A 21,186-nucleotide genomic window follows, 5' to 3' on the forward strand; every position below is an offset into this window, starting at 1 on the left:
GATCTCACAAAGTTTCCTGGACAAGTTTCCCTTTTTAAAGAACACTGGTAAATTATTTCATAAGATGGTGTCTTTTATCTACCACTGACATCCAGCCATATCTGATCTGTTTTGTAAATTTGGGCAGATGTTTCCCAGGTTTTCTTTAAGGGGGGACATACCTGTGTCAGTTAGGAACTAGAAGAAAATTAATTGTACAAAAGATAGTAAAGAGAGTTGGAGCTCGGGGCGCCTGGGTGGCTCAGTGGGTTAAAGCCTCTGCCTTCGGCTCAGGTCATAACCCCAGGGTTCTGGGATCAAGCCCCGAGGAGCCTGCTTCCTCCTCTCTCTCTGCCTGCTTCTCTGCCTACTTGTGATCTCCGTCTGTCAAATAAATAAATAAAATCTTTAAAAAAAAAAAAAAGAGTTGGAGCTGTTGCAAAGTTTTGAAAAATTCTGGATCCTTGTGCCTAATAAAGGGAAAGAAGCTTTCAGGACTGAACCTTTGAAAAAAGAAACTCAGATATGCCAAGCACAGATCATGAGTTGTTAGGGGGGAGTGCTGGGAGTTTTCGTCAGACAGGCTGGACAGGACCTCCTCTTGACCCTTTTCATCTCCTGGCCTTGTTTACATGCTTAATAGCTTTGTGGTCCTGCATTCCACAGTTTGTCAACTGATTTTATTCAAAATGGGGATTATGTTTTCTCAATTTATAAATCAAATAATCCTCTTACTGTGTAGCTTTCATTTCTAGAGTGTGCTTTGAGCATGGCTCATAAGTAACATTTTTGTTTTCAAAACAGGAAAACATGATGTGCAGTGATAAGGTAAGAAATTGGCCTTTCCTTGGTTAATCTTCCAGAGAATTAATTCAAACTGATCAAAATGTGGGACACCACCTCTTCTCTCTTGATACATTTTGTCTTCTGACAGGAAGACAGCAAATAACCAAAGAGGGCTTTGTGTTGAACAGCTGAGATGACAGCTCCTCACATGCCGAGTGAGTATGGAGACCTTCAGGGGTTGAAGTGCTGCCTTCAGAGCCTCTTACCCAAGGAGGGAATCCAGCTCCGACAGGGAGATGGCTGTGATTGCCCATACTGCTATACTTAGAAAAGTCAACCATGAAGTCAGAGGAAATTGAAAAACAAATTTTTCCTGTTAATGAAGGCAGTATTTTTTTGTTAACCACTGTGAGTGGAAAGGCAAACTGATGGCCATCCTGAAGCCTATGTGAGTCCTGGCTCAGACGTAAATACGAGTTGGTTACGTTCCTTCTTTCCCTTAGCACCACAAATGCCACATCTTCTTTTGCTGTTGAGGGTCTTGGCAGAAGAAAAGGAAGAGAGATTTTGCTTTTTGTTGTATAGGGAAGGTGAGACACTAGAACGTGATGCCGGAAACATCCTATCATTCTCACTCTGAAACTTCTCTCGTGTTCATAGGGGACTCTGCCCGCCCCCGGACGCTCACCTTTGAAAAGCAAAGGCAGTTATATCCTTCCCAGAAATGTTCTTATCACAGGGGAGAGAGGAAAGCTCTACGTTGAGGCAGCCTGTCCACTGCCGTGCAAGGAAATTTTAATAGTTGGCAAACCCCAAGCAAGGAGATTAGGACACTGGGCGACATGTACAGCACACATTGTTACAGCCGCCGTCTGAACCTGGGCCAGAGGATGGGTGGCCCAGGGCAAAGGCAGGAACCCTAGGGTTATTTCCATATCTACCAGGGACTTCTGTGTAGCACTGGGCAGCCTCACTTTCTCCTTCTGACAAATACGTTGGCAGCAGATCCTGTTTGCTAGGATTGTGCTTTTTTTTTTTTTTTTTTAATCTGTAAAATGCCAAGCTGTTTGAAAAATTCTATCTCAGTATTTATAACTTGTGTTAATTATAATAGCCAGGCCTCTTTTTTACTTTTTTCCCTTGGGCTACAGAAGAAATGCCTGGTTTGGGACTGAGCTTGCAGGATTCGGGAATTGTGAGTGACAGAGGCCTAACAAATTGGAAAGGACCACTGAGTGCTTCTTGGTTGGCAGGGCATGGAACAGGGTCAATGACCTATTCAGGAAAAGAATGGAGCCTCAGGTCTAATTGGTGGCCAGCGATAACTGTGAGCCATTCTCTTCTTAGAACAGTGTGCCTCAGGCATGGCCAAGAGGCTTGCCCAAGTTCCTGGTGCTTGTACTCTTTTCTGTATTCTTGGCACACTCTTGAAGTTAACCTCAAAACACCCCTGACCCAACTCTGGCCCACCATTAAGGGTGTTGACGATCTTTTAGAACTCCCATATAAAACGAAGATCCTATGGTTGGGGGGGGGGGGGTTTCTATTGTAACAGCGGTCACATTCTAGAAATGTACTTTGTTGTTGGAACTCTCGCATTAATGTGGTCTTGAGAAGAGAATGTAAGACTGAAGAGAAACGATACAGCTTCTGTGCCTCACGCTGCCACTGAAATAACCCTTCCTCTCTGTACCTAATATCCCTGCTGCTAGAGAAGTGCCCATTCCTACACAAGATTACGTGTTTTGTGAACTGAAAGGTACCAGGCCGGCGGAAGAGATTGATGTGGAGCAGCTTGAACATGGCCCAGCTTCATCAGACAGTTTCCCTTCTGCAGTTCTGCAAGTTGAGAGCGATAGTTTTCCCCTCCTAGTGAGGGAGACACGGAACTAATACCGCCCCTGGAAAAGGAAGAGAAGCAGAATCATTTGAGTGCATGCTTCCCTGAACCTCCTCCATCTTCACTCCTCTCCAGACAAGACACGGGTAGACACTTCTTAGGACGAGTAAACAGAGTCTTTTGTGAGCAGTAACAGGGACAGAACGGAACCTCCTTGGTTTTTTTATATCTTTATTTGTTTTGTCCCTATACCAGTGTTTTCACACCTGACCGGGGCTCCAGCATCTTTAGTGGGAGGTGACTCATAATTGTATCTGAGGCAGACGTGGAAGAAATGAAGGAGGAAGAACACTGATACACATGTGAGAAAAGATTCAGCTGGGATCACTACAACAGCCCAAGGTCACCAGGATCCCCCTCTTCCTTCCTTTCAGCTTCTCCCTTTCTCTTTCACTCTCTGCACCCCCTAATTGGGCAGCGCCGCCTAAGAGCAGAGGACGCTGCCCTCGCTAGAGCGTCGGCCACGAGCTCGCACACACGTGAAGAACATGAGCCAGTCAGTCAAGTTCAACGGGGCTTGAGCCAGCTTACACAAAAGCACTTTAATTGACAGTATACAGTTCTCCAAAATATAGTTTTGTAAGAAAATGGCAATAATTAAGTATAGTCTTTACAAACAAGTTTCCCAGTGAATTCCAGTGTACTTCAGACCCCTGTCCGCGAAGACACACGCTCCTGCAGTCGCCTGGGCAAACTAACATTCACTACTAACAAAAAAGACACACATCAAATCGTCCTCCCCTCCCTTCCACTCAGTGCTGGGTTTTCACCAAACCTGAGCCGATCAGCTTGTGACAGTGATAAAAGAGAAGTCATTGCTTTACTCTTGCCCCCTCTGCCTTCCTGGAGCTTGTTTCCTTTGATCCACAGCCCTGCTAGGAGAAGATCTGTATGTAAAAGCTCATTCAAAACTGTTTCTTGACAGTAAAATATCAGTCATGTAAGTCTTAGACCTGAATAACTCCGAGCAAGCGTAGACCGGTATGGTTCCTATTGTGGTCCTCGGGCTCTCCCTAGCCTTGCAGCAGGACATGATTTGAGAAGGGAATTCTGTCCTTTGTGTCGTCCTGGTGCCTGTTCTTAATTTACGGATTCATTCTGAGGCCCACAGCACTGGTGTTTTAATCCTCTCTCTCACTAACCATGTGATTTTGGCCAAGCCACTTCTGTCTTTCTGGGCTTCAGTTTCTTTTTCTATAAGAACAAAACAAAGATTGGACTAGGTCTCTAAAAGCCTCTCCCTAGGACTAGAGTGTCTCCAAGCCTTCCTGTAATAGGCTAGGACTTAGCTGGGGAGGGGGATTGAGGATCGCATTTAAAAATAAAAATGCCTGATCTCTAAGACAAATACTCTGTCATCAGCTTGTCTTATATTTCACTTTTCGTAGGAGAAAAACAAACAAAAACTTGTCATTTCTAGTGAAATAGACATTTACATTTACATTCCTGTTCAGAGAAAAAAAAAAGCCACCTCAACTAGCAAATGTTTTTACAGTGTATATTCGCTTAAAGCAGTGCTGGGTAGATTACCATGTGGCTGTGGTATTTACATTATTAAGAACTATGTATGTATGTATCAGCTTGGACTTGTTTTCCAAAGTTTCTTCAGTATATTGTCAAAAAAAGGTTAAAGCTCAAGAAGTGGTTTAAATAAACTTCCTGCTAGCTTTCCTTATAACAAGGGAAAAAGAGAATCTGGCATCTAGACTAGATTAAACCCGTATTCTGTCCTACGATGCAAAGCCTATTCTGTACCTCCTTCATAAGCACTACTGCTGCCCTCCCCATTCACAGAACAGCGTGCTTTCCCACTGGGTTTCCATCCAGTCATCAGACTCCTGATTTCTGGCCTTTTATGCAGCTTAGGGAAGCCAGTCTGCCCCTGATCCCAAGTTGATAATCTCTCTTTGGCACAACTTGTTGGAAGTCCTGCCGAGTTCCTGGTGTTCCTCTTCTTTCTTCTCAGCCCCAAACTCTGACTTACCAGACAGCACTGATCCCAGTGCAGTCGTGGGATGAAGGTGACCTCTGCAGATGCTTGGCTGTATGTCCTTGACACAGATGTCTAGTGGCAAGAGCAAGCCAAGGCAAGGTACTGGATTCTGAAGTTGCCCTCAAAGGCTGGAGCCACCCAGCTTGGATGCACCAGAAGGAGCATCTGAACCAGCCCAAAGCTTCCCAAGGTTCTCCTTGGACGGAGCCACCACAGTCATTCCTCTTGACCAAGTGTGATTTTACGCTAGTCCTTGCCGGTCATCATCTCTCTGCCCAAGAGGCTGTGGGGCTTGAGCCTTCGATCAGTTTATGGGGGTGTACTTGCTGCCTCTGTCCGAAGGCCTGGCTGATAAAATGTGACCCAGAATCAGCAAAGGAGTGGTAATCCAGTCTGGCCTCTTCCACAGAAACCCACAGGGTGGAAAGAATCAAATGCTGGGCAGGAAGGAAGCAAACAGAGCTCTTCCAGTATAACAAGATTTCCTTTTTTCCCTCCCAAGCTAGCATTGTTCTCTACCCTGCCAACCTCCAGACGCTAGAGAATCAGGGCAAGGACTTGTGGATCCTTGTAAGTCCACCATCTCTCTAGCTCTTGGGAAACTCACTGGAGGCTCTGCGCTCCAGAACCCTAGGATATCAAAGGGCAACGGCCATGAATGAATAAGGAATCAAGGCAGCCAGGGAGGGACAGCAGTTCTGCCCATCCTCCTCATTCATGCCAGGAGATTTACACCCAGGGGCAAGAGAGACCGTGGGCAATGTTGCACAAAATCTGGGATTTGGGCTTCCCAGAAAATTGGATTGAACCCCACTCTGTCCAGTCCTCAGGTGCCTTCGCTTGGGAACTAATGGCTAAGCTCCCTCAAAACCCCTTCCCGGTACTGTTTCCCTGAGATGCCACCAGAAACTGCAGAAGCAGGCAGGCTGCTAAGAACACAGAGGAGGGGACACGGCAAGGCCCAGCTGCATGCCCCAACAGTGAGAGGTCACTGGGAACCCCACAGGCACCCCCAGGCTGCTCCTGAGCACCTTAAAATGCATCGCACTTTCTAGGCCTTTCTAGCCCTACAGCACAGGAGAACCAGGAGTCAATAAGATTAGTTAACTGAAAGGTCTCCCAGCAGTTGGAGCTTTGGCTTGTGGCAGTAGAGGGCTGGACAAAAAACAAACAAATACAACAAAACTCTCAGCAACTTGAAAAGTCCCTGAGTTTCCTCTGGAACAGAGAGTAAAGCCTATCCTTCCTAACCGTGTCGATCGATTGTCCGGTGAAACACCACTCTGTGGACTGGGCCCTGGGAACGTCTGCCCTACAGCTGTGGTTCTCTCTTGCTGGATCTCAGGGGGATCTCCGAACTTGGGCCTCACCCCACCGACCGAGCAATGAACGACAGAAACACTTCTTCATAGCTGCTGCAGATTCCAGTCCCCGGTGGGAGTGGGAGGCCAACGGAGTTCCTGCCCTGGTGATGGGCCAGGACCCATCCTGGGGGTGAAGGGCCTCCTCTTTTCTCTTCACCTGCAGAAGGATCCCTGAAGCAGACCTCGTTCACACTGGAGTCTTGTGTGGGTTAAGTCTCAAGGTCCCTAAGCAAATGCAAGGAAGCCAGAATCTGGAGCAAGGGCTTTGAAGCCACGAAGCGACGGTGTGAGTCCCAGAGGCCCTAGGACAGAGCGGGGCTACAAACTGTGTGGGGGGCGGGGCAAGCACAAAGGGGACGGACACACTGGCAGGCGAGGCTGGGGGCCTGTACTTGGAAGGAATCAGATGCCCCGGAGACAGGATCTGGCCCTGTTGTCCCTTCCGTCCCATCCATTGTCACATCAACGGCGAGCTTCACCCCACTGGGAGCAGCTCTGAGGGGAGGCGCGAGCGACGGCAGCGGTGGGGCGTGGCGGGAAAGCCGCCACACCGAATCGGGGATCTGTGTTTCCATCAGGCCTCTGTCCCCTCGGATGTGAGCTGAAGGGATTCTACCGGATGACCACGTGGGTGCGCCTCCCTCTCGTCTTCCAGCAGCACTGAGCTCAGGCACTAGTGGGTTATTTTACAAGAGGAATCTAGACAGAATGTGATTGGTTCAGTTTGAAAAGGGAAAATTAAGGCCCCGTGGGGATTGGGAGGAGGGGCCCTCCGAGTCTGCTTCCCTCCCCCACCTTTCCCTCAGCTGGGAAGGATGTTCCTCCCCTGTCCAAATGGCACTTGAGGTGGTTCATTCTGGAGCGCTGTGGTCCTGTTGGAGGCTGCCCGCGGACCTGACTAGAGGTGCGTGTCTTCCTCCTCGTCAAGGTCATCCTTGGCCAGGTTGTCCAGAGGGACGATCCAGCTGTCCCCCAGCTCGCCATTAAGGTTGACCACCTTTTTCTCCTGCATCTCGGATGAGGTCTCCATCACTTCCAGCGTAGGATTGTCATGGTAACCATTCTCCACTGTCTGCAGCTCCTCTGTTAGCCGTTGCTAGGATAGGGAAGACGACCCAAGAAAGGGTAATTTTTGAGGGCTCATGGGCTTAATATTAGACAAGTACCCCTACAATCGAGGAACCCCAGTTTGGGTAGAGTGCACAATAAATGCTCTTGGAGGCCATCGTGGCTGCTGGCCCGGCATCCTAGAATTCCCAGCTCGCTTGACCTTTACCCTGTTGGCAGATCCATGAAGTCAGCAAAAATGGACTTCTGTTTTCCAGAAGCCTCCCGGCTCTTTCCTCCATTTCTCCCCCTCCCCAAACTTACTCTCCAGGCACCTGCCTCACCCCACTGTCCTGAATCAGGAAGGACTATAAGAAAATGACATTCATCAGGTCAGGACCTCTCTTAAGCCTAAGTAAGATGGGTACAGCCGGACCTGTGCCGTCTCTGTCATAGAGAGGAGCCACCTGGAGGCAGTGCTTTCTCTGGTCTTTATCTGAACTACAACCTGGGTCACAGTCACGTCACCCGGGAAGCCTTTAGCTAATACTCAGACCCAGAGATTCTGTTTCAGTCGGTGTGTGAGGAGGCAGGCGTGGGACTTTTCCTAACCGTCCCCGCGGTGCACAGCCCGGGCTGAGGACTGCATGTGGTGGGAATTCGGGGAAGGCGGGTAAAGAACTTCCGGTCAGCCAGGGATGCCCCTACCCATTTCTTTCAGGGAATCCTCACAGCAACTCTGCAAGGTGAGTATTATCCCCACATGCGGAGAAGCTCAAAGATGACAGGTGGTGCTCAAGGTCACACAGACAATCGGAGGCAGAGCGAGGGCTTTATCCCCGGTCTTCTGGACTCCAAAGGCCACGACCTTCCCTTCCCTTCCCCCACACGCCTCTTCCGTCTGCCCTGTAACGGTGCAGTTCCCTCCTATAAGGGATGGTCTCTGCCTGTCTAAAAGGGCCCATGGCCCACTCCCTTTCCTCTAATAGGGGTCACGGGCGGAAGTCATCTGGCGAACTGGTCTGTTTGCTCACCTGGTCCTTCCTCTGGGAGAGGCGCTGGTGGCAGCAGCCATAGAGGGCGGCGACCAGGAGCAGGAAGGACGCCATGCAGACAATGGTGATGATGAGAGGCATGCTGAACCGGTCCTCGGTCTCTTCGGGGGGCCCTTGGTCCCCAAGCTTCATGTTACTGACTCCCACCTGCCAGGAAAGAGGACGTTATGTGGCAAAATACAGAATGGGGGCCAAGCCCATCACCCTGCTGTCCCCTCTCTAACCCCCCGCACTCCGGCTGCTCGCAGGGGGCACTCTTCCACCAGGAGAGAGGCTGCACAGCAGAGGAGCTGCCGACCCCCGAGAAGCGCTTACCTCTTTCAGCTCATCCCATTTGTCTTTCAGCGATTCATACACGTCTCCGGGCAGGAGGTTGGCTGTGGAGGGGAGAGACGCTGCTGGCGGTCGGGCTCAGAGGGAAGTGTAGGGGACGGAGACTGGGCCCCAAGAGGAGGACGTGCCGTACCTCAGTCTCCTGCGTGCTGGCTCTCTCGGGGCGCCCTGCCCTGACCCTTCGCAAGAAGCACCAGCCCTGACCCATCTTCATGGCTCCCAAGTGGTCAACCCCTGGCCCATTCCCTCCCCACTTAGACCCCAGCACCCCCCACCCTCAACTCACTCTGCACCGTGATTTCTTTGATCGCCACTGCCTGGGAGTCTTGAACAGGTACCAGCAGTATATGACACGTGTCTTGAGCTGGGTTGAAGGTGGCTTTTGCTGCTCGGCACAGAAGTGTGACCAGTTTGTCATCCGAACTGCTGTTCCCCGCCTATTGTGGGGAGACCACAAGTGAGTCCTCAGGCATCAGGACAGCAGCCTCGGCTTGTGGGGCTGCCCTTCGGAGCCAAGGTCAGGAGGATGTTATTGCCTGGTGTGAACTTATTTCTCTCTTCCTTCAAGTGGGGCCATTCCCGGGCCTGGCAGGAGTCACGGGTTATGTGCTGTGCTGGGCTGGTCCCTGCCTTCTCTGACTCCTGCAAATCTCTTCCCCCTGGTCCCCTTACCCTGTTTGTCTCGTCTGTGGCTGAACAGTACCTCTCACCTGAGTGCCCCACCCTCTCTCAGAGCTCTTCAGGGGTCATGTCCTAATGCCCTTCTCGTCTCCCTAGGAGGGACTGAGGGGGCACTGCCCAGCAGTCTGACACTTGCCATGTTCTGATGCCCAGTTTGAAGACCTCAGGAGGGGAAGCCCCAGCTCTCAGCCAAGGGTTATCTTTCCCAAAGTTGCAGCAGGCGTGCCCTTCCCTAGACTAAGACTCTAGCCATGAAGCCAGGAAAGGCCATCACTGAACAAGGGAATATGGGAGAATCTTGAAGATGCACACGGGACCATCTAGGAGGGGAATCTTCTATACTTCCCACCAGACGGAGCGTGGCCGACATGGCCTTAAGGCTGAGGGTAAGGAAGCAAAGTGTAGACAGCTTTTACCTGGTCCTCCCATGTCATCTAGAGGTGCCCCAGGCTGTGTTTCTCTAACCTGATTTTGGAATAGGGTACAGAGGTGAAGGAAAGGACTTGGCATGGCTCACCTCAGGAGTTTTCTCTCTGGGATTTCCTAAGCTTACTATTTCCTCTGCCTCACACTGACAGGGCTCCAGGGCTTCCAACCTTGCTTTTACGGCACACAGAAAAAATGCTTCTCCCACCCAGTCTCACAACCTGGCACGTTTTAGCCCAAAAAGAGAGTGTGAGGATGGCTGGGAATGCATCAGTGTGATTCCTGCCTTGTCCAATAAGCCCAGCCCCAGGGCAACATTGTTCCCTTGAAAAATACAGTCTAAATGTATGCTTTTGGAAAATTCTAGCAAAATGGGCACCCAGAAGAAAAGAACTGTAAAAAAAAAAAAATACAGGTGGCATTAAAATGCTATAAAGCCAAGTTCTCCATCCTTTAGAAACCCTATTGTGGGGCGCCTGAGTGGCTCAGTGCGTTGAGCCTCTGCCTTCGGCTCAGGTCATGATCCCATGAGCCCTGCATTGGGCTCTCTGCTCAGCGGGAAGCCTGCTTCCTCCTCTCTCTGTCTACTTGTGATCTCTCTGTCAAATAAATAAAATCTTAAAAAAAAAAAAAAAAAAGAAAGAAAGAAACCCTATAGTTCAGTTCTATTTCCTAGGGGGTGTTTTCAAAAGTAGTCACTGACCAGGAGAGGGCAGCCATGAGCCACCCATAATCCTCAAAGACTAGAGAGTGGCAACAGCAACTGATGCCCCCCCACCGCCCCGCCAACACAGCGCTCCCTCCCAACCAAATGTCCGGGTGCACAAGCAGACACTCCCACCCCAGCACACACACACACACACCCCGAGTAGGAGCAATGGCTGCCCCGATGCTCAGGAGCTCGGACTCCACAGGCTGGAGAGAGATCATGTCCACGCTATTCTTCCACTGAGACTGTCAGAGGAGTCCATGGACCCGCGGACACACAACCCCAGATTATCAGAACAGGGAACCTTAGTTTGGCTAACTGAGCCTCTTGTTTTCAACCAGGGCCTCTGAAGGCCAAAGAGATCAACTTAGCTTAAACCACAGCCTGAACTAGGAAGGAGGTCTCCAGACTCGGAGAACATGTGAATCCTCACACAGTGCAAGCCCAGGAGACCTGGGCTGGGGCCTTCTGGCCCCGCAGCAGCCCTGTGGGACTTGACTTAGGGCAGTCTGAACTTCACTTTGTCTGGCAGTTGGAAGGGGCCACTTCCCACAGAAAGAGCAGGGGCAGGAGAGTGAACACATTCCTCAGTCCGTTTTCAGAAGGAACACTCCATGCCCTCCTACCTTCCCTACCCCTGCTGCTAAACCACAGTTTGGGGGTGTCGATTAGGGTGGAGCCTAGACTGACAGGATACTCACACAGAGGCTCCTTTTCGTCAAGTTCAGGATGAGCATCTTGTCAGTTAGCCCTCCGGGAGATTCGCACTTTATCTACAAGAAGCAGGCACTGGGATTCAGCTTCAGGCTGAGCCTGGCAGGGTCCCATCCCTGACCCCTCCCTTTTACCCCCCTGGGTGGGAGACACAAAGGAAGGAGCTCCTAAGAAGCTGGGGGGTGTGACTGCACAGAGTTTTATAGCCAGGTGTGTTGCTGGCTGGCCAGTTGTCTAAGCCAGAATCTGGCAAAGTCAGGGAGAGGGGGTGAATGGGGGACAGTTCCCAGCAGCCCTTGCCAGGGGCTCTGGGCTGGAAGGGCGGGTAGAAACACTTTTTAGAGCCCCTTCCATCTGAGGCTGGGCTCTCATATCTGTCCCACCCCTGCTGGAAGTACCCTGTCATCCACATGAGCCGAGGAAGGAGGCACGCTGGGGACTCGGGGGGCAACTGAAGTCAACTGGGTGCTGGGGCTTCTGGATCCTTCGACAGGAGACGTGGCCACAGGTCCTGATGAAGGGCCTGCAGGATGCGAAGTCTCCAAAGAAGGGATCCCAGTGGTGGAGGAAGAGGTCCCAGTGATGGACGAAGAGGTCCCAGTGACAGCTGGCATCACGCTGGATTTCTGCAGATCTCCTTGTAAGGGACCCAGTGATGCTGTAATTAGGAAAGCAAAGGCTCTGAGAAAAGATGAGTGGTACCTTTAAGAGCAGAAGGCAGTCTTGGGGCACCTGGGTGGCTCAGTGGGTTAAATCCTCTGCCTTCTGCTCGTCATGATCCCAGGGTCCTGGGATCCATCATCTGGCTCTCTGCTCAGCAGGGAGCCTGCTTTCTCTTCTCTCAGCCTGCCCCTCTGCCTACTGGTGATCTCTCTCTGTCAAATAAATAAATAAAAATTAAAAAAAAAAAAAAAGCAGATAGCAGTCTCCCTTGTTCTTGTTCTTAGTTCCTGGGGCTTCTTTGGCCTTACCCCCCACCGAGCCCACAAGCTAGAAGAAGCAAACAGATGAAGTCATTTCCTGTGCCGTATTCCAGGGTGGGTCAGACTGTGCAAGCCAGTGTGAGCCCCGATGCCAGTGACGCAGCAGCAACAGCTAACACTCAACGGGCACTCCATCTAGGGGTCTGTCCTCAGCACCCCCACGCTTACTTTCTTAGTTAATCCTTACAACACCCTGATGAAGAAGGTACCATAAATAAGCCTCGTTTATAAATCAGGAAACCGGACTCAGAGGGGCCGGATGATTTGCCCAAGGTCACATGTGAAGAAGCGGCCCATCAGGGACTTGAATCCAGGTGTATCCAGCTCAGAGCCCCTGCTCTGACTGCAGGATGAGACCACCTGCAGGAGAAGCAGGTGCACTGAGCACCAGTACACATTCCAACCACCTCCGGGGTCCCCGACTCAGGTCCACACAGAGAAATTCTGATTCCATAGATCTGCCATCGGTCCATGATCCACCCGTGGGTTTTAAAATTTATTTAGTGGGTTAAGATCAGCACTTTTAGGGGCGCCTGCGTGGCTCAGTGGGTTAAAGCCTCTGCCTTCGGCTCAGGTCATGATCTCAGGGTCTTGAAATTGAGCCCCGCATCTGGCTCTCTGCTCGGCAGGGAGCCTGCTTCCTCCTCTCTCCCTGCCTGCCTCTCTGTCCACTTCTGGTCTCTGTCTGTCAAATAAATAAATTAAAAAAAAAAAAAAAAAAAAAGATCAGCACTTTTAAGGGACATGGGATGGAGTAGGAAGTATTAGGGCCCATCACATACAGGAAGAATCAACCCTGGTCAGTGAAACTATTATTATCAGTTACACGTGTTGTTACGTGTGTGTTCTTCGTTTGTATTCCTGGATCATGGTATAAAACTACATAAAATATATTTCCTGCTGGTGATTGCTAATTTGAGAAACACTGTTCTGGAGTACTACTGCCCCACCAACGGCGACCACCCAAGTCTTACCCATGAATAGACTGCTGGGTTGTTTGTGTTCAACTGGGCAGGCCAGAACACTGGCCCCTCCTCAGAAGAACCCAGCAGTGTTGGCCAGCGCCTGTCACGGACGGGGGAACCTGGCCCGGAGTGAAGGTGCTGTATTCACAGAATTTAACCCTCAGCATGAATTCCGTCTTCCAGCTTAGCAACTGGATAGAACATAAGCATTCAGAAGGTTCTTGCTTGGGTGGGGGGGGGGAGCATACTTGGGATGCCTAGTTGGCTCAGAGAAGCACGTGACTCTTGCTCTCAGGGTGAAGGGTTCAAGCTCCAGGTTGGGTGTGGAGCCTACTTATCTTAAAAAAAAAAAAGAAGAAAGAAAGAAAAAGGCATGACTTACTTGCTGTGGGAAGTGTCCCCCGAGATGTGGAGCTGGGGCCCACCTTCGTGCCTGAACTACTGGGAGCTGCCGTGGGAATTTTGTCGGAAGGGCTCACCGGAGGCTTCGAAGGACCAGGGCTTGTACTTGCTTGGTGAGGGCTTGTTGGGGCGGCGCTGGCAGGAAGAGAAGAAGCGGGGCTGGAGGTGCTGGGCGCGTCTGCAGGCGTAGCAGCAGCCGGTTTCCCGCCCCCAGGGGTCGTGCTGCTGGCGGGACCACCGTGGGCCTCCCCGGCTCCCGCTCCGGCTGCCGGGCTGCCGGTGGCTTCGGGCTTCACGGGGTGAGTGATTGAGGAGACTGTCGTCTTGTCTAAACCTTGGCCATCCTCTGAGCCATCACTAGCTACAGTGGGGTTGCTGGAGGCCTTCGCATCCTTGTCCGCGGAGGTTGGCGTTGTGGCTGTGGTCGTCCCTGAGCCGCTGGGTGCTGTTAGGGATCGTCCGCTGGTGGCGGCGGCCTTCGTCGCTTGCGCAGTGGTTGCTGCGGCTGTGCCTGATCCAGGATCGTTCACCTGAGTCTCCCCTTCGATACCGGCTGCCGGTGCTACAAGGGGCTGAGCTGCGGTTGTGGCTGTTCCAGCGGCTGTCGCTGTTCCAGCTGCTGTCGTTGTTCCGGCGGTTGTCTTTGTTCCGGCGGTTGTCTTTGTTCTGGCGGTTGTAGCTTCTTTGGTGTTAGATAATCCTGTTCACAAAGACCCCACAGAAGCAAGTTAGGGCATTACTGAAAGCGTTTCTGGCCACACGTTCTCCTGCTCTTCCTCAGACCTAGAGGCCCTGCTCCCATCTGCCTTGGCTGAAGGCCTGGGTCTTCTATGTGCCCAGATTCTCTCAAGTTCAAGAGGCCTCTCTGGTCAACAAGAGTGAAGCAGAGGACATCAAGGGAGATTCTGCGGACGACTAGGACCAGGCCTGGCAATCCCGTGGCACGTGGAAGCCTGCGGCCAGTGCCCTGCCCCCTCCCCCCACCCCGCTCCAGGCGCACAGCCTTATTCTTTTCCATATGCCACCACAGAGGCGGCCACCAAGGTCCCCTCTGCCTCCTTCACCCCAGCTCCCAGCCACGTGACCCTGCAGAAGACTCAGCTTTTCTTTTTTTTTTTTTAAAGATTTTATTTATTCGTCAGACAAAAAGAGAGAGACAGAGCACAAGCAGGGGGAGGGGCAGAGGGACTCATGCCTACTGAATTGTCCTGTTGTAGGCATGACAAAAGAGCCATGCCTCTGTTCCCCAGGAAGTAAAATTTAGAAGGAGAAACTGAGAACCGTGATAAGACACAAATTGTTGGGTGGCTCAGTGGGTTAAAGCCTCTGCCTTCAGCTCAGGTCATGATCCCAGGGTCCTGGGATTGAACCCCGCATCGGGCTCTCCGCTCAGCAGGGAGCCTGCTTCCTCCTCTCTCTGCCTGCCTTCTGCCTACTTGTGATCTCTGTCAAATAAATAAATAAAATCTTAAAAAAAAAAAAAAGATTATATTTGGGGGGCACCTGGAGGGCTCAGTTGGTAGAGCCTGTGACTCTTGATCTCAGGGCCATATGTTCAAGCCCCACAATGGGGAAGAGCTTACTTTTTAAGACTATATTTTGGAGACAGAATCAACTATTAATGTATTCCTAAGTGAGGATGCGAGGGGAATCAGGATTGTTTCTGGTTTTCTGTTCAGAGCAGAAGGGAGAGAGTGGTGGGAAGAATGTAGTCGACCTTTACCATTTCTTTTTTTTTTTTTTTTAAGATTTTATTTATTTGTCAGACAGAAAGAGAGAGATAGAGCACAAACCAGGGGAGGGTCAGAGGGAAAGAAGGCCCCCCATTGAGCAAGGAGGCCGATGCAGGACTTGTTCCCAGGACCCCGGGATCATGACTCCGCCAGAAGGCAGACACCTAACCAACTGAGCCACCCAGGCGTCCCATGGACCTTTGTTCTTTGTAGCCAATCAGAACCTATGCCATTTTTCTCTATTTGGGGAACCCCCCACATAATAAAACGTTGATGACAGCAGTATGTCTCCTCCTTGCTCATTATAGGTACTGAGGGTGACAGATACTTCCTTTCCACCCTCCCTTGTGACTAGAGCACAAGCATGTGCTAAGCTGTCATGAACTAGACACTTCGATCCCAGCCACTGAGTGAAGAGGCAGTAGATGATGAGGAACTCTGATGGCGGTAGCCATGACCTCATGCTCAAGGGCAAGCAGCGGTGGAGATGATGCTAGAGTATCCACAGCCAAAACTCCAGCACCAGGTGCTTGGCGCTGCTGAGCCGTACCGCCCTCTTTGGACCACTGCTATAGCCTAACTTGGGTGATTAAAAGTCGCCCTAAATGTGGTCTCCAGCAATCCCTGTTCCTCCATAAGCAACACAGTAACCCAGTATATTTCACACATGCATGTGCACACACACACACAAACACACAACTTTGCTACTGAAAAGCAGAAATTTATGTCAGGAGTGGTTGTAAGCAACAGGACTTCAAGGATTCATTTTGGGGCTTACTGGGGTTAAAGGCAGAATTCTGCAAGTATGAGAGGACACGACTCTAGTGTCCTATGGCATCTTGTGGAGAAGCAGTCACATTATCATCTGTCATCTGGAATGAAATGTCCATGAAGTGGCTTGGGTATTCGCTGACAAGAATAGGAAGGGCATGCATAAAAGGACGTGTGTTAAAAAATCAATGTATGGGGGAGGAGGTGGGAGTTGGGTGGCTCAGTAGGTTAAGCCTCTATCTTCAGTTCAGGTCATGGTCTCAGGGTCCTGGGATCAAGCCCCTAATTAGGCTCTCTGCTCAGCAGGGATCCTGCTTTCCCCTCCGTCTCTCTTCCTGCCTCTCTGTCTACTTGTGATCTCTCTGTCAAATAAATAAATAAAAATTAAAAAAAAAAAAAAATGTACCAGGGGCGCCTGGGTGGCTCAGTTGGTTAAGCGTCAGACTCTTGGTTTCGGCTCGAGTCATGATCTCGGGCTCCTGGGGTTGAGCCCCGCATCAGGCTCCCTGCTCAGCGGGGAGTCTGCTTCAGATTCCTTCCTCACGTCCCTCCCCCAACTCATTCTCTTTCTAAATAAACAAATAATCTTTAAAAAAATCACTTAAAAAAATCAATGTACCATTATGGTTTGTCAGTGGTTTTTCCTTCTTAGCAGTCATAAAATAGCAGTGCTCCCTCTCACTGGGCATACTTTTTTGACAAAAGAGATTGCTGAGGGAAATACCAGCACATTTGAGTAATTAGGGAATGTGGAATAGGGTGGTTACTTCGCACTATGGTGAACAGCTTAAAACAGGGTTCCTAAAACCCCAGAATTACTGACATTATTTGGGCTAGGATGTTTATTTGTTATGGGAGGTTGTATGCATCGTAGGATATTTAACAATATCCCTGGTCTCTATCCAGCAGATGTGAGTAACATATACACACGTCTCTCCCCAGTTGTGAAAAACAAAAATATCTTTATATATTGCCAAATATCCCCTAGAAGAGATAAAAATCTCTTTCTTTAAGCCAATGAAAACTGGCTTAAAGAAAGAGAATAATGTTCAAGCCTTATAGTGGGCATAGACCTCACTTTAGAAAAAGAACAAATTCTCATTCTTAAATCCTCCTATCCAAGCACAGACTGAGGGGCACCTGGGTGGCTCAGTGGGTTGAGCCTCTGCCTTCGGCTCAGGTCATGATCTCAGGGTCCTGGGATCCAGCCCTGCATCAGGCTCTCTGCTCAGCAGGGAGCCTGCTTCCTCCCCTCTATCTCTGCCTGACTCTCTGCCTACTTGTGATCTCTCTCTGTCAAATAAATAAATAAAATATTTAAAAACAAACAAACTTTCTTTTAAAATGGGGCAGGGTGTGCCTGGGTGGCTCAGTGGGTTAAAGCCTCTGCCTTCGGCTCAGGTCATGATCCCAGGATCCTGGGATGGAGCCCTGCATCGGGCTCTCTGCTCAGCAGGGAGCCTGCTTCCTCCCCTCTCTCTCTGCCTGCCTCTCTGCCTACTTGTGATCTCTGTCAAATCAATAAATAAAATCTTTAGGAAAAAAAAAAAAAAAAGAAAAGGCAGACTGAAAACCTGAGACTTTCTGAGACTATAGTAAAGGAATCTTATTGTTTGCAGCCGGAGAGCAGAGAAGACCAAAAGACAAAAGGAGAAGTTTGATCCCATGAGTTGCCAAATTACAGTGTTAGTTTAATTCACAGCTTCACCAGGTCTTTTATGTGAAAAAGGGGCCTTGGGAATTGGAATGGTGACATATGAGAAAATGCAGATGAACCCCAGTATCTGGAAGTCTCAGTCTGCAACAGAACTCATCGCTGGTACCCTGAGCTGCTGTTCTCCTGTCTGCTGCGGCAGCTCCCACCTTGCTTGAAAACGCTGCCATAGGCTCACCTGAGCTCAAGGACACAGAAAGCCACATCTCCTCACCTCTTCAAACCTTCACCTTTTCCAAACCTGTAACAACAGTCAGACTCCAGTACGCCCCGGAAAGTCAAATACAGAGTCTGCCCCAGGAGAAGGCTTACACACAGAAGCGTCTGGCACGATTCTAGCAAACACGTGTGGTTATACAATTGGAGTGTGCTAGATCAAGGATGGGAAGCAGAGCAGGCTGAATTTATCAACATGGGTCTGCATACGAGAGAGTTTGGCGTCAATGTGCTGACTTAAGCAGTTAGAAGTACAAGTTCTCCACGTTTTCTTCGTTGGTGAACTGAAACCTGCACTCAGTGGTAGTCTGCCTTAAGTACAGTTAAGTTCCCCCAAATTTCCTGGAATAACGAGTAAGACGAAATCCGAAATCTTAAGAGAGCAAGAAGTGTTAGAACGGGGGAGTATCACGGCGGCGCCTGGGTGCCTTCGTTGGTTAAGCCGCCTCACTCTCGGTTTCAGCTCGGGTCATGGTCTCGCGGTTGTGGGATGGAGCCCCACATTATGTTCTGCACTGGGCAACGGAGTCTGCTTCCGACGCCCTCTCCCTCTCCCTCTCCCTGTCCCTGTCCCTCCCCCCCCCTGCTTGCATGTGCGCTTGCTCGCTCTCATTATGTTTCTCAAATAAGTAAATTTTCTTTTGTTAAAAAAAGAAGAAGAATCGGGACACCTGGGTGACTCAGTTGGTTGAGCATCTGCCTTTGGCTCGGGTCACAATCCCAGGGTCCTGGGATCTGGTCCCGCATCAGGTTTCCTGCTCAGTGGGGAGTTTGTTTCTCCCTCTGCCTACTGCTCCCCCTGCTTGTGCTCTCTCTCTGACAAATGGATAAATAAAATCTTAAAATAAATAAACAAATGGATAAATAAACAAATAAATGTCTATCATGTATAATCTGCTCACTTACACTTTTTCTGTTAGAAAAGCTCCAATGACACCTGCTTCACCGAGGCTTTAAAAAATACTGTATTTCATGAGTTCTAAGACGCACATCTGTTCAGGTCTGTGAAATGAGGATTTTTTTTTTTAAAGATTTTATTTATTTAGTTGACAGACAGAGATCACAAGTAGGCAGAGAGGCAGGCAGAGAGAGAGGAAGAGAAGCAAGCCCCCTGCTGAGCAGAGAGCCAGATGTGGGGCTCAATCCCAGGACCCCGGGATCATGACCCGAGCCGAAAGCAGAGGCTTTAACCCACTGAGCCACCCACGCACCCCTGAGGATGTTTTATTAGTTACTATAGGTCCCATTTTGACAGTGGTCTTTTTTTTCTAAGTGGTTTATAAAATAATGGATCATCTTACCATTCATTGATAGTATCTTGGATTTGATTAAATTTGGGATATTATTTTTTTTTCTAAAGATTTTATTTATTTACTTGATAGACAGGGAGAGCGAACGAGAGCGGGAACACAAGCAGGCGGAGTGGGGGAGGGAGAAGCAGGCTTCCACCGAGCAGAGAGCCCGATGCGGGGCTCGATACCAGGACCCTGGGATCATGACCTGAGCCGAAGGTAGAGGCTTAACGACTGAGCCACCCAGGCCCCCCGAATCTGGGATATTGTTGAGGAGACCAGTAGCATATCCTAAGAGAACACTGTGGCTGTTCTTCATTGCCAGGTGTGCTATAGGCGGTAACGTGGATTCCAGTGGGGATGGACACTAGGTTCCTTGGGTAGCAGTACAGGCAAGAACAGAATTCCATTTCTAGGAAAAGAGGTGGGCTAGTAATGCCATACTGGATGGCAGGGCCTGCATGGTAATCAGAATAACCTAACGAAAGGCATTTCGGACACGGGCTAATAACCGCGTGTTCTTCAGGAGAAGCCCACTACCATCCCACCTCAAGGCTCAGCAACCTGTGACCTGGGTCAAGTCACCGCAGTGGACGACACAACCGGCCGCACATCCAATTCCCAGAACTGAATCTTTCCACAGGTACATTGAACGAAATATGTATTTGTTTCCAAGGCTGCTGTGTCAAATGACCAAAACCTGGGTGGCTTAAGACAACATAAATGTATTCTATCATGGTTCTAGAGTCTAGAAATTCAAAATCGGTAGGGCCATGCTTCCTCTGAAGGCACTCGGGGACAATCTGTCTTTGCATCTTTGCGGTGATCTTCGGTATCCCTTCAATTTCAGGCTCCATCATCACAGAGCCTCTCCCCCGCGTGTCTCCCCTTTTAGAAGAACGCTAGTCTTTGCATATAGGGTTCCCCCGACCCCGCACGACCTAACCCAGGATGACTGTAACTTGATTATATCTGCAAAGTCCCTATTTCCAAATGAAGTCACATTCACTGGCACTAAACACTGGGGATTAGGGCTTGAACACATCTTTCAGGGAGCACACTCTTCACCCTCCCAATCTGCTCTCCCACCCCCACTTTTTCACTATAAAAACCAGGGTTCTTCATTTCAAACATTAGAGATCAGTTCTGTCTGCCTCCAACAGAAAACAGAGCCCTGGGCGCACCTCCGTTGAGGAGTGGCTTTCCATGGTCTCCTCTGCAAATGGGCTCTGTGCCTAGCATCCCTGTCCCCGCCACCCACGAGCACACGCCCGGGCTTCTGCCAGCCCACGACTACAGTGGCCGCCCACAGCTATTACTGGCGCCGCCTGGGCTCCACTTCCAGTAACAGCTCCTGCGGAAGTGCATAGTGTCCCGGGGAAGCCATCCCTCACCACCCCGGTTTCCCCAAGGCCGATCGGATTGCTGGCGTGTAAGCTTCTTTTTGGGGAAGTCTATTTTCTCATTCGTGGCTACAACATTAGAGTCCCCAGAAGGCGTGGACTCTCCCCACGCCTGCAGGAGCACGATCTCCTGTGACTTGGCTCCGGAAACCACGGGGAAGCAGCCTGGTGGCCAGCCTGGCGAAGCCAACACCGGGCCCCAATCCTGAGTCGCCACCACCAGCCACCAGGCTTCAGGAGCCACTAGGCTCCTCAGAGGCCCTCCCCTCCACTCCCTTACCCTCCCCTCCCTGTAGACCAGGCAGGCTGCAGCGAGCAGAAACAGTTGGGTTCTTTTTTCTTTTCTTTTTCTTTTTTCTTTCTTTCTTTCTTTTTTTTTTTTTTTTCCCCAGTTGGGTTCTTTTATATCAAAACAGCAAAACACCAAAAAGGAAGTTGAGAGAACCCCATTCTTTACTATCCAAGCCACACACAAGCAGTTACACCCTGTAACTGCATGCCTTCCACCAAGTGGAAAATAAACTCCAAGCACCCAGGAGAAAAGAATATTAATAATCATTTTGCTAAAAGAATCACTTAAGATAGCTAAAGAATCACGCTTAGGGGGCACCTGGGTGGCTCACTTGGTTAAGCATCTACCTTCGGCTCAAGTCATGATCCTAGGGTCCTGGGATCGAGTCCCGCATCCAGGTCCCTGCTCAGCAGGGAGCCTGCTTCTCC

The 21,186-nt window shown here is 50.1% G+C and overlaps 1 protein-coding gene across 1 annotated transcript in view; it reads right to left on the reverse strand.

Moving 5' to 3' along the window:
- Positions 1–3,166: 3,166 nt before the first annotated feature.
- Positions 3,167–21,186, reverse strand: part of PODXL (podocalyxin like) — a 66,173-nt gene continuing 48,153 nt past the window's right edge. Inside the window, exons 4-10 of the mRNA XM_059172549.1 lie at positions 13,318–14,037; positions 11,386–11,645; positions 10,975–11,046; positions 8,744–8,894; positions 8,440–8,501; positions 8,104–8,271; positions 3,167–7,118 (exon numbers count right to left, since the gene is read on the reverse strand). Of these exons, the coding sequence (XP_059028532.1) occupies positions 6,921–7,118; positions 8,104–8,271; positions 8,440–8,501; positions 8,744–8,894; positions 10,975–11,046; positions 11,386–11,645; positions 13,318–14,037 (1,631 nt within the window). The 3' untranslated portion in view covers positions 3,167–6,920. The remainder of the gene's footprint in view (positions 7,119–8,103; positions 8,272–8,439; positions 8,502–8,743; positions 8,895–10,974; positions 11,047–11,385; positions 11,646–13,317; positions 14,038–21,186) is intronic.

The sequence above is a fragment of the Mustela lutreola genome, chromosome 4 (genome assembly GCF_030435805.1).
Source record: "Mustela lutreola isolate mMusLut2 chromosome 4, mMusLut2.pri, whole genome shotgun sequence".
Classification (NCBI taxonomy): domain Eukaryota; kingdom Metazoa; phylum Chordata; class Mammalia; order Carnivora; family Mustelidae; genus Mustela; species Mustela lutreola.